Genomic DNA, 18,035 nt, shown 5'->3' on the forward strand with positions numbered 1-18,035 from the left:
CCCAGAGGATTCTGGGATATCGGCCTCTCGTGAATCAGGCACTTAACAGAAGATTAGAGCAGCAACCGAACAAAGACAACTGCACTGAGCAAATATTAGTCGGCATCAATGCAGTTTGGATTTGGTGAGAAAGGACGAGTAAGTCGTCACATAATTGTGTGTTCAACATGTTTATGATGCTATTTATTACTCTGGGTTGTCAGATAAACAGTAGAGACGCCAACAACATCCACAGCCCTTGTTGTCGAGCGGTTTCATCGGAACTATTTACTTTCTACAACACTATAAGAGGGAAAAGCACATCAGCTGACGGACAAACGGGCTCAAGGCCACTGCTGGGCAGGATGTAAACATGAATCTCTTCCTCTTTGGCTGAGCTGTGCTGTTTGCTCGCCTCTCATCCACAAGTAGAACGGTTCTTTTCCACATCACCGTGCACGTGGAAGCACCAGTGGACCCGTGGATGAGAGAGAAGCCAACAAATGGAGATACAGCTCAGATGTATTCATTTTAACATCCCTCCATGTCTCAAACACAAGCCTCTGATCCGTCAGATACGGAAAGCGTACACAGTGGTACCTCTACTTACGAACGTCTCTACATACGAAAGTTTCTACTTACAAAACGCCTCAACAGGAAAATATTGCCTCTAGTTACAAAAGAACTTTCGAGTTACGAAAGGTAAAAATACAGTATGGGCTGATACTCGCAGCTCCCACAGGTTCCTGAACGCAACATTCTTGTAGCTTCTCTGCCATTGGCTATTACCTAGCACCCTGGCATCCCATTGGCTAAGAGGGACCTCTGTGTGGAGCTAGATAGGTGTCTATGCAGCGTCCTCGTCATTCGGCCCTCGACCCATGAGGTTATTATTGTGTAATAATCTAATCGTAACATGTATTTGTTACATGTTTTAATGCATTTTTATGCTTTATAAAACATTTATGTCTGAATTTTGGGGGGTTTGGAACGGATTAGGGCGTTTGCATGGAAAACGAGTCTACTTACGAAATTTTCTGCTTACGAAATTTCTTCCAGAACAAATTAATTTCGTACGTAGAGGTACCGCTGTATGTATAATGAACGATGCTTTGTGTGAAGCTGCAGATAAAATCCCATTCGTCGTCCTCTCACCGATCTAAGTGGAGCTTCTGGGCTAAGAGCTGCCAGTCCTTCCCCTTAGCGTTGGCAGTGTCGAAGGTGGCACAGATCCTCTGGCGGATGGACAAGGGGATTTTGAAGGCCTTGGGCCCCGTCTGGGATGTGATGGTGCAGTCTGTCTGCATAAAAAACGGAACTGACTCCTTTTCAGTCTGCAGAAACAAGAAGAGGAAAGTGACATTTATCAGCGCCGGTTAGATATTCAAAGGTCGACCTGTGGAGCCCGGCGGCATCTGGACGGGCAGAACCGACCGGGGACGGGGTTCTGACGGGTCGGGACGAGACTGTCAACCGATGGGAGGTGTTGGGGTGGGGATGTGTTTAAATGCACAAACCTGACAAGATCACCACGGTAACGAAATTTTCACACTGAACTTCCTGTAGAGGAGGCTAAGTTCAGACTTTCAGAATAAAATCAGCTCTAAACAGTTTTATAGCATTAAGGTTTCAGTATTTATATTTATTAATCACATTACAATTCATTTTCTAATCATTTTTTACAAATTGTGCACTTATCCCTTTCTTATTTATTATTCTCTTTTCTTCTACGCTTTTATTTGTCAGCTTTTAATTTTCTTTCTAAATCCACTCTTCATATTTTATGAGGTTTTTTTTTATTTTTATTTTTTTAATCTACAACTGGCTTCTGTGTTCTTTTAACTTGTTTTCCTTCAGCACTCTGGAAAGTTGTTGAACAAAGTCATACATAAATAATGTCACTAACCGAACACATGTAATTACAGCTATTCATAATGTACCCAGCTTTCTTCTTGTTTTCCTTTTTTTGGTGGTGATGTATTTACTGTAGGTGTTTTTCTGATCGAGTCCTAGGATAAATATATTGACAAGTGTTGATCAGTGTCAGCTGATCCCCTGCTGCCATAATTACAACCAACATTCAGTGTGTTTCCAGTTTGGACTGGATGGTTCTTCTGTGGTGGAGCAGATGTCCCATCCGGCCGGAGGAAACGCTGATCAGCTGTAGGGAATCCAGCAGGAGTCATTATTCTATCCTGTGCAGTCAGATTATTAATTACAGTCAGATCCTCACTCACTAGTGAGAATAATACAGAACAGAAGTTTAAATCTTTTCCCTCACTTTGACAAAAAAACTTCAAGGTCAGACTTGGAGCTCTTTGTCTTTCCTCCACTTTTAAGCGTGGACTTTCAATGTCTGAATGTTATTGCCGTTTTAACAATGATGTGATGGTGCAGATCTCCCTCCTTTCAGCATCCTCACCCCCTTTTTTTGAGGATAAAGCATCCTGATGAACCAGTTTCCCACGGTTTACAGTAATGGATGATGAGCTGGTCACATTTGCATTTTTTTTTTGCTGGTTGTCTGGAAATTCAGTTTAAATCTGAGCTCTGGTTGAACGCCCGATTAGTCACGTTGTCAAAGCCTGATGTAGGGCGGCTCTGTGGGTTCGTGATACCGATTTAAAGAGCTGACCTGCCGCATAAAACACGACTTTGACTCCGCCTCACGTCTGTTTAACGTACGACGCAGTGAAGGTGGTGATCACTCAAACTCACATCTCCGATCAGCACTTTCCTGCTCAACAAACTGATCAATCATGAAGTCAGGCTTAAAACAAAACCAAAATCCTGCTCCTAACTGCTAATACTCCATGTTTAAGTGGCGTTGGTGGCGGCCTTCAATATTTGCGACTGTGAGGGAGCAGAAGAGTAAAATCAATGAACAGCACTCTCTGCTGTAACGGCTCCTGTCAAGGTGCTCTTCAGGAGGAGTCGGGACTCCTCGCTGCTCCGGTGGAGCCGACAGACGACCGCTGCAGCTCCCAGGAGTTAATGTGCAGGGGGTGCAGGCTATTTGCTGGTCGGATAAAGGTTACAAAAATGAAAAAAGTGCAGGAAAAATGTGGCGTTTGTATTTAGCACACATCCTCCTCCTCGCTCCATTAATATACATTCAAGCTCAGGAGAAGACACCAGGAAGCTTACAGTATTTTCCGCACCATAAGGCGCATCGAAAAGTCTTTCATTTTCTCAAAAACCAACAGTGCGCTTTATAATCCAGTTGCCTTATATATGAAAACTGTTTCGAAATAGGCAAGTCATTGAAGGTGCGCCTTATAGGTGAATTTTTTTTTTTTTAAATTAACTTTTAAAACAAAATTTTTTTTACATTTTTGAATGGGCCATTCATTAAAGGTGCGCTTTATAATCCGGCGTGAATTTTTTTAGATTTTTAAATGTTTTAAATTTTTTTCTATTTTTATTTTTTTATAGGCCACCCATTGAAGTTGCGCCTTATAAACCAGTGCGCCTTATATATGATTTTTTTTTTTTTTTTTTTTTAATTGTAGGAGCCTCACCTCAGCCACGGCTGTGTACACTTGCAGAATCTGCTCGTGACCTTTGACCTGGCGCACGCTGATTTTGCACGAGAGCTGGCCGGTGGCGGGGCTGTATCTCTCCAGAGAGAAGGCACAGTGCAGGGGCTGCTGGTTGCTGCACCACACTTGGGGGAAGGAGAACTCCTGCGGACGCCAGAAACAACGAGGGCAGGAATGTTTAGAATGGGGATGATTCACACGTATGAGATAAAAGAACACGCTAATCCCACTACAGCTGATATATTTATGAATATTCCTGAGATATCCCATCGTAGCTCACAATACATCCTGATTCCCGTTCACAGAGACTCAGGGTGTGGAGGACTACGGGGGGCAGAGGAAGGACGGCCTCTGATGTATAATTAATTTTTCAGAGAACACACACATCTGTGGGGAGACGTCCTTGACCTCTGCTGGACTCGTCTCTGCCGTATCTGCATATTTAAAGCGACCTGTAAATGATCTTAGCTAACGTTAGCGCTTTAGAAGCAGTGTCCAGCGTGCTTACCCACGATTTAACCCTTTGCAGCTTCCATCTGGGCTGACCAGTGCAGCTTTTAGCAACAGATAATGGAGTCTGGGAATGTTGAAACAGGTATGAAAACAGCATTCACCCGCTGCTGGGGTAGTGTGTGAGTGTGTGTGTGTGTGTGTGCGTGACCGAGTGTGTGTTGATGCTTTGGCAACAGAAAGACATTAATCTGGAGTCACATCTGTCTTCATGATCCTCAGGAGGGGAAACGTGTGACAAGATTCACAAAAAAAGGAGGGAGGAACACAAAAGTAAAGTCAAAACTTGATGAAAATCCAAAGACAATTTATTTCCATTAAAATATTTTGACGCGAGCAAAACATCGTGACTAACGGTTGTTACGTGGACCCAGTGGGACGGCTGCTTTATCAACAAAGCATCCACTCTGCCGTGATTTAAAATCTTACATCTGCAAAGACAAGAATGTCTTTTTCCATAAGTTATTTACACCATTTTTATGTAGCTACAGCTTATTTATTTATTTATTTAAAAGTGCATTATTTCATTTATACTGAATCTGTTTTCTTCTTATATTCACTGTTTATTTCTTGTGTTCCTTGTCCCTTGACAAATACAGCTAAATAATATTGGCATTTTAACACGTTGTGTATTTTTGTGGATGATACCTTCATCTATTGTAGTTCTCCGTAGTTCTTCCTAATAAAATAAATGTGAAAAAAAAGTAATGGAGTAAAAAAAATTTGCTTTTCTGACATATAATCTGTAAACGCAGATTAAATTCAGTATATAGATGGAAGGAAATCAGTTTTGTTGTTGTTTTTACAATTAATTAACAGCAGTATACAAATAGTAATCTATAACGACAACATCAATAATAACAATAACACGAATAATACTAATACTAATAATGTAATAATATTAATAAAAATATTATTAAAATATTATTATTATTATTATTATTAATAATGATAATAATAATAATAATAATAATAATAATAATAATAATAATAATAATAATAATAATAATAATAATAATAATAATAATAATAATAATAATAATAATAATAGTAATATATTATAAGACAGAACAGCAAGGGAGGGTTTTTTCTTGTACAGTAAATATTTAATATGCATGTCTCTTATATAAAAATACCTTTTTAAGTATGTCATGTGAATTGAATGTGTTTCTTTTTTCTTTTTTTTTTGTCATTAAATTGAAATGCATCCCTCATTCCACACGTCAAAACGGGATCCAACAGTGACTCTTTGACAAGAACAGAACCTGACAGACTGATAGGTGATAACATCTGGAAGAAAAAAAAAACAGGACTGGAGTGTGTGTGTGTGTGTGTGTGTGTGTGTGTGTGTGTGTGTGTGTGTGTGTGTGTGTGTGTGTGTGTGTGTGTGTGTGTGTGTGTGTGTGTGTGTGTGTGTGTGTGTGTGTGCTCACCTGACATGTAGTAAAGGGTTTGATGCTCCACAGGAACTGGGGAACATCCTGGATGGACACCTGGAGGCTGAACGTGTTCGCTCGGAAAGGCAACGTCTTTGGCTCCTCGAGGAGCTGACCCCCTCGGCTATTCTCCGCCGCCACCACACCCTGGATGGGGGGGGGGGTCAGGAGAAAAGGGCATCAGGACATAGGAGACAGGAGGAATTCTCTCTGCCTATCAGAACAAACACCTGTTGCTAATCCTCTCTGTCACATCCTCTAATTGACTCATCACAAATCACAGGAGCCAAGAAGTGACGTCGAGTGACTCCTGCTCACGTTAGCGTCGCCTCAACATGACAGACAGAAGCTTGACTTCAACGCCGGGCACACGTCCATCCCTCAAATTTAATTTCTTTGACGATTAAAGAGCTGGATTGATGGTGGTGCGCAGGGATTCATCTGTCGACATTGTTCACCATCCTGGAGCGACGGCTCCTGTGTGTTCCCGTCTGCCCCCGTCACAAAGGCAGGAGGAGAGTTCAACGCCGCTTCCTTTTGCGTGCATGTACAGTAGTGTTACAGGAGTGTGTATGTGCAGAATCAAGCTCGCTGCATGCTGCTGCAGGTTTTTAGGCAAACAAATGTGGCAGGAGGGGGAAACCGGACGGATGCTTCTCTCCTGCCATCTGCCTCTTGTTCACCACACAGAGGAGCAGAACAATGCTGGAGCTCCTTCGTGTTCCCAGACTGTGTGCAGCTGGTCTGTGTGTGTGTGTGTGTGTGTGTGTGTGTGTGTGTGTGTGTGTGTGTGTGTGTGTGTGTGTGTGTGTGTGTGTGTGTGTGTGTGGAGGAGTCTCCAGGACTGTTGCTCAGCTGCTGTCTGGACGCATCCACTGATGGATCTGAGATCAGCGCCTGATCTCAGTTATATAAATCATCAGATAATGTCGTGAAGATTTTATGAATATACTGTCTGCATAAGCCTGAATAGGTTCTAATATGTGTATTTATATTATCAAACTGCCCTCTATAGTAGAGAATGATTGTCTTACTTCAGTAAATAAGATGTTTTGCTTTGGTTTTGTTTATGAGCCCAACGTTTAGTCCCTTAAAAGCTAGTTTTGGTCTTTTAACAGTGATCTCTTGTGTTTTGTTCACGTCTCGCGATTTGTGCATTTTTTCACGTGATGCAAACATGTACCGTGATTTGTGTATTTCACGTGGCACTGCGTCTTATTTTGAAAAAAATCCTTTGAAGAGTGGCACAAGTGACACAAACTGTATATAATTATGATAGAAGTCTATGGCAAACTTTTTTGAGTTCAAAATCAATTTGATGAGCATGTTTTTGGTTTTTATGTGCAATAAAATACATTTTCTCCATTTTCCAATTTGACTCTGTGTGTCTATTTTGCCCCAATATGTCAATATAATACGTTATAGGGAAATAACTGAAGTTGTAATGGAGATAAACATACCAAGCATGGGTATGTTCAATCATTTTAATGTTGTATATAGAGACAAATATCAAAAGTACAAAAAAAAAGCCAAAATAGTTTAAGGGTCTACGGGTTATTGAGACTATGATCTTATTCTGTAGTTTTTAAAGGTCACAACACCAACTACTGGCCTGACAGGGTACTGCAGGGCTCTGGCAGGGCTTTGTGGATTTTTTTATTTTTTTAAAAAGTGCTTTTTTTTAAACAAAACTTTCATCTATGCAGCATCTTTTTAAAGCTAAAGACAAATATTCTTTTATAGGATCTCAACAGCTTAGTAAAGACGACTCCATCATGCTACACCTGCTACTACATCTTTTAACACATTAAGACAGTTTATAACATTTCTGTCTATTACACTTGACAGATCACAATGGGGAATGTGCTATAGTACATCAAATTAATCATTAACTGATGCCTCATCTGGCATATGTTCATTTATATTGATATAAATACACACCATCAGTTATTCCCAGCACACGTTAGTGTCTCTCCCCGTGTCGTGTGTGAAACCGTCCAACATAACATTATTGTGTGCAGCTTTGCTGTTAACAAGAAGTGACTGCCCCCCCCCAGCATATTATACATGTAAAATTGCGGCTTGTAGGATTTATTTAACCCCCCCCCACACAAACATACACAAATGGCCACCAGTCTAGTTCATTTTCGACATGATGCTGTACATGCGTGACCAAGATTTGTAGGAACCACCAGACTGTTCCTTGTGATTACTTTGATTAATTTGATATAAAAAGTATTATTTGTGATCCAGAGATGAACAGCACCTCCCGGTAGCTTTCACACTGGCCTACGTCTGCCAGTAGAATACTAATACGCCTCATATACTTCAGGTATCAGTGCTGTGACCTTGGCATGGAGAGACATTACGTTCACCTACTGGGAGCACTGGGAGCTTCCACCTGACATGGAAAACTTATTTTCTGAGATTTTTTGCTCCACCTGAATCTTTATCTGCTAATTCTAAAATATGATGAGGAGACCATTCAATCAGAATTGTGCATTATCACAAAAAAACTTTAGACGTATTGCCGATGGCGACCTTTTTTTGGGTCAGAGATGAAACACCGTCTTGCTCTCGTGAGGGTTTGTTTTCCAGTTGATCCTCAATCCAGCTTGTGATTGGAAAACACACACAGCAGAGATGTGGTGCAGGAGCGCCAAGGGAGGTGCAAAAAAAAAAAAGTCTGGCATCCGCACGGCATGCTGGGAATTCATAAACTAAATCCAGAACGCATTTTAAAGCCAGCTGCCGCTTGACGGCTGCGACATGACAGAAAAGGCGGTCAGGAGGCTCGGTGGGGGGGGTAGTCTGGTCTGTCCTGGGGGAGGACGACGAGCTTGATTTCCCTCATGCTAGCTGATGAGATCACCCTGTTTAAACCACCCCCCTCCCCCCATCGCTGAACGATAATTAAATCATCCTAGATAACAAAGAGTGACTGTTTAACAGCAGCCTTTGTCTCAGTCTATTAAAGCCTCTGGAGGAGAGTCTGTCAGCGCTGCTGTGGTGTTCCATGGTGGTAATGAATCTGCAATCACTCACTGGTTTAACTGGTCGACGGTACATGCTGGGGGGCCCGTCAGCCCAGTAAGAACCACATGCATACGAGATGCTCAGCTTAAATGAACTCGTGTGATATCATCTAACCTACACTGATGCAGCGTTTCCTGCATGTCGATTTATACGCAGTACATACTGGTAACCAGTTAAATATATATAATCTGAATGAATTGATCACTCAAGTTAGATAGAATCTAAAGGCTCGTGTCTGCAGGCAGCAGTAAGGTTAGCCATCCTTAGAAAATCTGCTCACGCCACAGGCTGCTGGGATTTTGAGGCCTGCTGGTGTTCTACCGGTGCTTGGATGGGACAAAAATGTAATATCACTTTCCATTAATAGGAATTACAGTATTTTCCGCATTATAAGGCGCACTGGATTATAAGGCACGCCTTCAACAAAAGGTCCATGTAAAAAACAAAAACAAAAAATAATTAAATAAATAAATAAATAAATAAAAATAAAAATGCACATATAAAGTGCACTGGATTATAAGGCGCACCTTCAATGACTGGCCCATTTAAAAATAAATAAATAAATAAATAAGCGTGCCTTACATGTGCTTTTAAATATATATATATATATATATATATATATATATATATATATATATATATATATATATATATATATATATATATATATATATGCACTGTTTTTTAGGCACACTGGACTGTAAAGGACACCTCCAATGAATTGCCTACTCCACACAATTTTCATATATAAGGCGCACCGGATTATAAGGCGCACCGTCGGTTTATGAGAAAATTAAAGGCTTTTAGGTGCGGAAAATACTGTAATGGAGTACTGAACATGTTTTGTTATTTATTTCACATGCTCTAGAGCTCTATATACTGTTCAGTCATTTATTTAAATATTGTTTTTAACAGTGGAGCAGTGTATGTGCTGGATTATTTAATAATTTAGCATTTTGACTCTGCCCAGAGCCACAAGAATGCATCACAATACTGCAAAAAATAGAGTCTAAGTAGAGAAGAAAAAATGTCTAATCATTAAATACTATCGTGATTATAAATGTTGAATGTTTGCTTCTTTTTTTGTCACATTTCTCCTGACCGTGTCCCTCGTTTAAAGCAAATAATGTCAATGAATTGCTTTCAGTTGTTGGAAAACATGTTTGGGACTAGAATTACTGGAATTGTTTGATCACCACTGACAAAAACAAAACTTCTTTGTCAAAGTTAGAATTTCTTATTTCCAGCGTTTCTCCTCTTTGTATATTCAGAACAGAGACGTCGTCTGAACCGTTTGAATAAAAACAGACAAATGTTTGTTGTTCCTTAGAAAACCTTCTAAAACACTGTGACATTTCTCATCTTGTCAACACGAGCAAAACAATCACATTCTACCAGCGCTGTGTGTACATTCATTTTTTTCTCAGAAGTATTGAATTCTATACACAATATGTTATTTTGTAACAGAATATATCACCTAAACGAAGTCTATTCCTGGGTAAATAGCCTCATAAAACACAGATTTTAGCGTTTTTAGAGAGAAGCTGACAAGTCTCTCTGATTAAGAAGAATCTTATTGTCTTTTCACACAAATTCACACAGAAAGAGAAGAACGGTTTGACAAGTTTGGAGCGGATTCTCATTTTGTAAAGGTGGATGACTTTTCCTTATTTCAAAAAATCTCGCCAAGTGTAATTATGAGAATACAGCTGCAGATCAGAGAAATTCATTTAAAGTCTTTATCCAAAAGAGGCTAAAAGGCTCCACAGAGGACAGAGCAGAGATGGCCGTCTTCACAGGGCCAGATGTAACTAAAAAATGTAACTAAATGTAACTCAGTGTAATGTAATGTAAATGTAACTACTACTTAATGATACATTACTCAAAATTTATTACTTAATCAAGTTACAAACATTACAGTTACAATGTAAAAATATGTTTCTTTGTTCTAACATAAATGGTTTTAATTTGTCAGGTTATTAAACCCACAGAACTCCATCAATCAAGGATCAAACTATCAATCAGTAAAGAAAAATAACATCAGACACAAGTTAGGACGTTAACTTTGTTCACAATGTTTTTGTCAGAGTTAAAATGGACTGAATTACTGCATTGTGGGAAATGTAGTTTTGCTCAAAGCGCACTTTTGACCTATTCATTTTAAGACACTCTGACCTTTTATGCTCTTGCGGGCCACATAAAATGATGTGGAGGGCCACATTTGGCCCCCGGGCCTTGAGTTTGACACGTGACAGCTTTATCTTAATCAGACTTCATCCTCAGTATTTACATCCGACCTTTCATCACCACTTTCTTCATCATCATTATGAAAACACATGAGGCTGAACCGCCGCTACTGGTGTGATGATGCCCCTCCCCCCCAGCCCCCCTCACCTGGAAGGCGTGCGGCGTGTCGTCCACGCAGTACACCCTCAGGCTGTAGCTCAGGGACCCGGCCTCCGTGCTGCCGAACACGGCCAGCTTCAGCCTCTTGACGGCGGCCTGCGTCAGCGGCTCGCCCACCAGGGCGTAGGAGCCCGGCTGGTCCAGCAGCAGGTGGCAGCAGCTTGAGTCCATCAGGCAGTAACAGGAAGTGGACTCCTCCTCCACTGACATCACTTCCTGCAACACAGACCACAGGAACTGAACATGTACTTCTTGATAACTTCGACAGTATTTCTGTTTTTGACCCACTTCCATGTCTTTAATGTGACTGATTTTTCAGCTTCTAATTATTGATTTTTAGAATATTTTGATTTTAGGGAAAAAGTAATGTATTTGAATTAAAATCAAAATAAAGTAAGGAATTCAATTCTTAATCTTATATTTATCTCGTGTACTGTTCGTGATTAATCGGGCGACATAGGAAGGAATTACTGTACGAGTAAGTGTTTTGGATTAACAATGACCATAAAGTAACCTAAAATCATTACTGATGGTAGTAAATCTATTTATGGTTGCTTCTAAAAACTTTATCAACCATAATAAGTTCAGATTTCAAGCAGAAAAATGATTGAACCACACGATCAACCGTGATTTTTTAAAATACCTGTATGTAACAGCGACCGTAACGGTCTCGTCTTATATCGCTTCCTCCGCTTTGTGGGTCAAAAACTTCATTTGGAGGAAAATATAGACGTACCATGAACAGAAACTATAAATTATTGGTAAATAATTGTTTTAAATATGAAGATAATCCAGGGAGGGGGGGGTGGACGTGAACAAAATTCACCTTCAGACATCCTCCTGCCGTTATCCAGACCGTCTGTTAATATCCCAACATGCAACAGTCAGCATCCAGCGAACACACGTGATTAAACTGTTTAATGAGTCGCTGTGAGACCGAGGCGGCAGAAGAGCAGGAGTGATCACCTCACCGGTAATCACAAGTTAACACACACCAGAACAAAAATGGTGATCGCTGCCAACCGGACAGCAGACCCCCTCCCCCGTTCACACGCAGGCTGATTTATCACCCGCCTCTTATCTCATTATGCTAACATGTGCTTTGGCCTTTAAGAGGATGTTTCCACGACGTGAAAATAACTGATGGTCTATGTTTTTTTTTGTTTTTTTTATTACGATTAAAATTCATTTCGACCTTGACTACTTGAGAAAACAATATATGCACAAGGTCAACTTATTCACCATTCTAGAGCTGAAAAATGACCAGGAAGTGTTTTCTATCAACCTGATTTTTCTTATCGCTGAAACTAACCGCGAACCAATCCGGCTACGAAGAACCGGCTGATAGAGTTTGGAACGCTGAACGTCTGTGAGTCCTCCACTGAAATCACATTTAAGACAATTACAAGATGAGCTATAATGAATGAAAGAAATGATTCAACATTCTGGAAAACCAAAATACAGCCAGATGATAATAACTCAGCATAATAGTGAATACCAGGTGTGTTAAACTCATTTTCACCAAAGGCCACATCAGCATAATGGCTGTCCTAAAAGGGCCAGATGTAACTTATAAATGTAACTAAATGTAACTCAATGTAATGTAAAATAAATTTAACTACTCCTTAATGTTAAATAACTCTAAATTTATCATCAGAGGGACAGCACATGTTAGAGGTTCTGGAGATAAAGTCAGAGAGGCCAGACTGAGATGGTTTGGACATGTCCAGAGGAGAGATAGTGAATATATTGGTAGAAGGATGCTGAGTTTTGAACTGCCAGGCAGGAGGCCTAGAGGAAGACCAAAGAGGAGGTTTATGGATGTAATGAGGGAAGACATGAAGGTAGTTGGTATGAGAGAAGAGGATGCAGAAGACAGGGTTAGATGGAGGCAATTGATTCGCTGTAGCGACCCCTGAAGGGAAAAGCCGAAAGAAAAAGAAGAAGATTATTTATTATTAGGGCCAAATGTAACTTATAAATGTAACTAAATGTAACTTAATGTAATGTAAAATAAATGGAACTACTCCTTAATGTTAAATAACTCTAAATGTATTAGTTTATTCTATATTATTAGTTTATTATTTATTATTAGTTTATTAATTATTATTATTATTATTATTATTATTATTATTATTATTATTATTATTATTATTATTATTATTATTATTAATTAGGGCCACATGTAACTCAAAATTAAAATGGGCTGAATTACTGCATCGTGGGAAATGTAGTTTTTGATCAAAACACACTTTTGACCTATTTATTTTCAGACATTCTGACCTTTTACACTCTCGCGGGACACATATAATGATGTGGAGGGCCACATTTGGCCCCCGGGCCTTGAGTTTGACACATGTGTCGTATAGAGTTTAGCAATAAGCACTTGTTTGTGATGTACAGATGAACAGATATCTGAATAGTTTGTTCTCAAAGTGATGGGGAAGAGTGTGTCCGTCAAACTGAACCAAACAGTGTGTGTGTGTGTGTGTGTGTGTGTGTGTGTGTGTGTGTGTGTGTGTGTGTGTGTGTGTGTGTGTGTGTCACGTTGTGTCGTCAGGCTGACGGTTGGTTCACATCATGAAGTCTATCTGTACGTTTGTCTGCAGGTCATCTCACAGCATCAAACCTCTGTGATGCGCGCTGCGTTCATGACACTTTAGAATGGTGGGAAATACAAGTTTAAATCAGAAAACAGAGTTTCAGTGTTCATATTTATTCAATTGTGTGAAATATTTCAAAAGCTTGGAAGCTCCTGTTCATGTTTGGTTTCAGATGTTTCTAATAAAGCTTCAGGGTCCAACTTGTTCACACCAAAAGATAAATGATTTATTGATAATTTTATTGCCCTCGTGTGACGTCAGAGTAATCAGAAGAATCCGCTCCCGGCCTGAAATATTCACATCAACCTCCCTAAAATGGGAAGAACCTCGCTTCAGTTCCCCACAACGAGTCGCCTCTGGGCTTCCTCCGGGCGCCAGCATCACCGTGATGACCGCTGGACATTTTCCTCTTTCTGTGATTCCTGGTGAGATGTTTTACTTTAATACGCTCTAATCAATAAGATCATTTTAACTATCACTTATGTCAGTGCCTGGGGTGAACCCAGATGGCGTTTCTTTGTCTACAGCTACACATTTAAACACCTGGAACACCTGGAGTTTGTTATATTACATAAAAAAATGTCATAATTGGTGACAACCTTCTAATTCTAATTTCACCATTCATTTAGTTAACTTGCAAAACAGTGATGTCATCTGCGAAGAAACACGATCAAATTAAGAAACATTTATTGATCTGTTAGTTTTTCTATGCGAGTTGTTCTTTGTTAATATAAGATTTACCTGAAAATTTGACAACAAAAATATATTCTTGTGACCCTGATAATTATTTTATGGGGTGTACTGCAGCAACAAACATTTAGTTTAATGACTCTGAGCAGTGAAATATAACATTAATCTATGGTAGCAGTCAAAATGTTTCCTTATTACGACTCATGAACACAAAGAAGACAAAAAAAAATGACTTGAATGAAAGTTTTTTTTTAAAAATGAAAACTGAAATAAGGACATTTCAATGACACATTTGCACCTTCAAACCCTCCTCTCTTGCTTCAGGTTAGCCCTCAGAGGCGAGTCTTTTCATGTTAGAATACAATCTCAAAGCGATATGAATCTCGTATTTATTCCTATTCCCTCCCGTCTCCTTTTTCTTCTCTCATTCGTAACACTTACACAAGCTGACAATTTTCTTGCCTTCAAGTGAAAAGAAATATTTTTCTGGTCTCACAATAGCAAAAGGTACAACGCTTTGAAACAGCAAGGTTAGCTCGGCGCCGGTGTGAGCCCAGAGGAGGAGGAGACGGAACGCCGACCGACAGGAAGCCGTGACTCCTCAAATAAGGCGCGAATGACCTAAAGAGAGTCGACGTGGTCAGATTAACACACAGTCGTGTTACGAAACTGTTCTTAACTGTGGGACCTGAACGCATCATGACTGGATGAACGCTGGAGTGTGAGCGGGAGGGAATCATTTTGTACACACGTCTCATTCATCGCCACATGTGTCGCGTGTTGGTGTCTCATGTTCATAAATAACAGTACAGTAAACACCTTGGTGAACAAATGACCAACTCCTTTATGCGGTTTAATTCTGCTCAGTTCAGTTACCAAAAACAATTTTAGTTTCTGACCTAGAAAGATGAGTAATATACAGTTTTTTTCCGCACTATAAGGCGCTCCTATAGGCCTTTAATTTTCTCAGTTTCTTATAATCCAATGTGCCTTATATATGAAAAAAAACTTTTAAAATAGACCATTCATTGATGAGTTCTCAGATGCATTTTATAATCCAGTACGCTTTATAATCCAGTGCGCTTTATAATCCAGTGCGCTTTATAATCCAGTGCGCTTTATAATCCAGTGCGCTTTATAATCCAGTGCGCTTTATAATCCAGTGTGCCTTATAGTGCGGAAAATACTGTAATGATGATTAAAAAAGAAGATATTTGCATTACAATAAAGTCACACCGAAGATGAAATCAGATTACAGTATTCCCTTGCGCAAATCTGAGTTGCTTCACCTTAGATTTTTGATAGTCATGTGATACCGTACACGCATTCTATTGGCTGACGGCATCAGGAAGTGCGCTACGTTCCGTGAGTCTCGGACTTTCGTGAGACACAAAATTTCTTTAAACAGTCTAACAGAGTGTTTTTTTAAAGGTAATAGAGATAGAAGGTTTAATATCAGTATGGGGGGGTTCATAAACGTTTAAATTATCGTAAATAATAAAATAAATAGTTCGTCAATATATCGCGGAATTTTGTTTTTGCTGGTTGTTCCTGGAACACGTTAACCGCGAGTAACGAGGGGTTACTGTACTGGTACCTTTCCAAAAAGGTACCAGTTGAACCAGGCGTCGGTTGACGGACGGATTGTTGGTTGTCTTTCTTTTATTTAAGTTTGTTCTTAATGTTGAGAGAAATTCTGTTTATGAATAAACAAACAAATAAACAAACCAAAGATGGTAAACAAACACAGGTTTTTAAAAGGTCATCCAAACATTCATGTTTTTGCTTTAGCACTTATGATGATGATGTGATGTCATCGGTTCATTTTATCCCCCTAGAAATGATTCTAGTCTATAAAGATATTTTTAAATGCGCTTTTCCTGGTGTTCGGTTTGATTTTGCTGAATAAATTAAAAGTGAAATCAACTTTAATTTTTAACCTCGGAAACAACAAGAGATGATCAAGGCTTCAAAGTCTTCACACAAAATTGAAATTTCGAACAAACGTGTTTCCATGGCGACTGAGTCAATCAAACATAAAACGTGTGAGTGGAAGCAAACCGCTGGTGTTTGTTATCCTGACTTCACACACGCTCAGCTGTTGTCAATTTAACATGAGATTTACATTTACATTAACGCATGACTGAATATTCCCTCCGCCCCCCGCCTCCTAACACTTATTTTTTATTTATTTTTGCTTTGTTACCAACTTCCTGATTATTGTTCAAAAAATACAAGCCAATAATGGAAAGTGACAACAGCTTGTTTTGCCTTCAGGTTGGGGATTAAACAGAAAAAAAGAACCTTATCATTGGAGGGAAATAAAAACACTGGAAAAATACAACGGGTCCTGTTCCAAAGCATCAGAGTGGAACTAACAAGGAGCACAAATAATCTAGTGAGTCACACCACTTTATGTTAGTGTCAGTGTGTGTGTGTGTGTGTGTGTGTGTGTGTGTGTGTGTGTGTGTGTGTGTGTGTGTGTGTGTGTGTGTGTGTGTGTGTGTGTGTGTGTGTGTGTGTAGTCACGGTCAGCACAGAAACAATCCTTATGGCTCTCGTCCTGATTGCTCCACATCTAAATTCAGCGTGTCGTGTATTTCCTAATCCACTAATCAATACCTCCCCTGCCCCCTCACCCCCACCCCTGTGACACCCCCCCCCATGCTGTAACCCCACTGACTGACAGCAGTTGTGCCTCTTCATAGCCATCATACACAGTAATCGTTTCTTTACCTTCCTGCTTCCCCTTGGTGTTACCTTCATGTGGCCTCCTGCCCCCCCCCACTACCACAGAGCATCAGGTCGGATCAATCAGCTCAGCGACAAAGCCCCCCATCACACATTGACACATAATTCACAGGCCACAGGTCACTCAGACTAACGGGGGCTCTCAGCACGTACAGAACATAAATCAGGTGAGACCAGAGTCAACAGGGTCTCTATGTCGGGGAGCACGGCTCTAATGGCCGTTTACAACGGGGGGGGGCAGTCAGTCGGTGTTTGGAGGGAAAAGCTGAGCAATCCATGAGCTCAACATCCAGTAAATATCAGTTCATCTGGATTAGAAATGACATCCAGTGTTTAAAAACCGCCAGAGGAAGTAACGACGTGGGCGTTCACACCCCCCCCTGCTGGCTGGAGATGGAATTACACCCGCTTCAGGTTTGTCCGAATAGAAAGGGTTAACCCTTATTACACTATGATCACATGATGCACAAGCGGGGATGCATGTATTCACGTGATGTAAACATGTCTCGTGATTCGTGCATTTTGTCACGTGATGCGAACACGTACCGTGATTGGTGCATTTCACGTGGCACTGTGTCTTCTTTTGGAACACTCCTTTGAAGAGCGGCACAAGTGACACAAACTGTATATAATTATGTTAGAAGTCTATATCAAAACTTTTTTGAGTTCAAAATCAATTTGATGAGCATGTTTTTGGTTTTTATGTGCAATAAAATACAATTTGTTCCATTTTCTCATGAGAAAACATTGATTTATTTCCATCCATCCATCCATCCATCCATCCATCCATCGAGCCTCGACTGTCGCTTATGCGTCTCATGTTTTGACGCATCTACTTTATTTATTCTTTATGTATGTATGTACTTATTATTTATTTACTTATACTCATTTGATTATTTTATGTCTTAATACATTTTACATGATCTTTTTTCTGGAATGTGATTTTATTTTAATCGTGCGAAATAAATATGAATTAGCTCAAAATCACCATTAGTACATGTCATAAAAAGAAAAAAAACGTGAACTGTATCAAGAATTCTGGATCTATTCTTTCATCCAGACCAACTCCAGATATTTAACGC

The 18,035-nt window shown here is 39.9% G+C and overlaps 1 protein-coding gene across 2 annotated transcripts in view; it reads right to left on the minus strand.

Moving 5' to 3' along the window:
• Nucleotides 1-18,035, minus strand: part of LOC137593080 (netrin receptor UNC5D-like) — a 172,087-nt gene that overhangs the window by 4,985 nt on the left and 149,067 nt on the right. For both annotated transcript variants that reach the window (XM_068311674.1, XM_068311673.1), the window contains 4 exons: nt 10,898-11,125; nt 5,465-5,614; nt 3,501-3,665; nt 1,135-1,313 (listed from right to left, as the gene is read on the minus strand). In XM_068311674.1, coding sequence (XP_068167775.1) covers nt 1,135-1,313; nt 3,501-3,665; nt 5,465-5,614; nt 10,898-11,125 — 722 coding nt within the window. The remainder of the gene's footprint in view (nt 1-1,134; nt 1,314-3,500; nt 3,666-5,464; nt 5,615-10,897; nt 11,126-18,035) is intronic.

Source organism: Antennarius striatus, chromosome 3, assembly GCF_040054535.1.
Source record: "Antennarius striatus isolate MH-2024 chromosome 3, ASM4005453v1, whole genome shotgun sequence".
Classification (NCBI taxonomy): Eukaryota; Metazoa; Chordata; class Actinopteri; order Lophiiformes; family Antennariidae; genus Antennarius; species Antennarius striatus.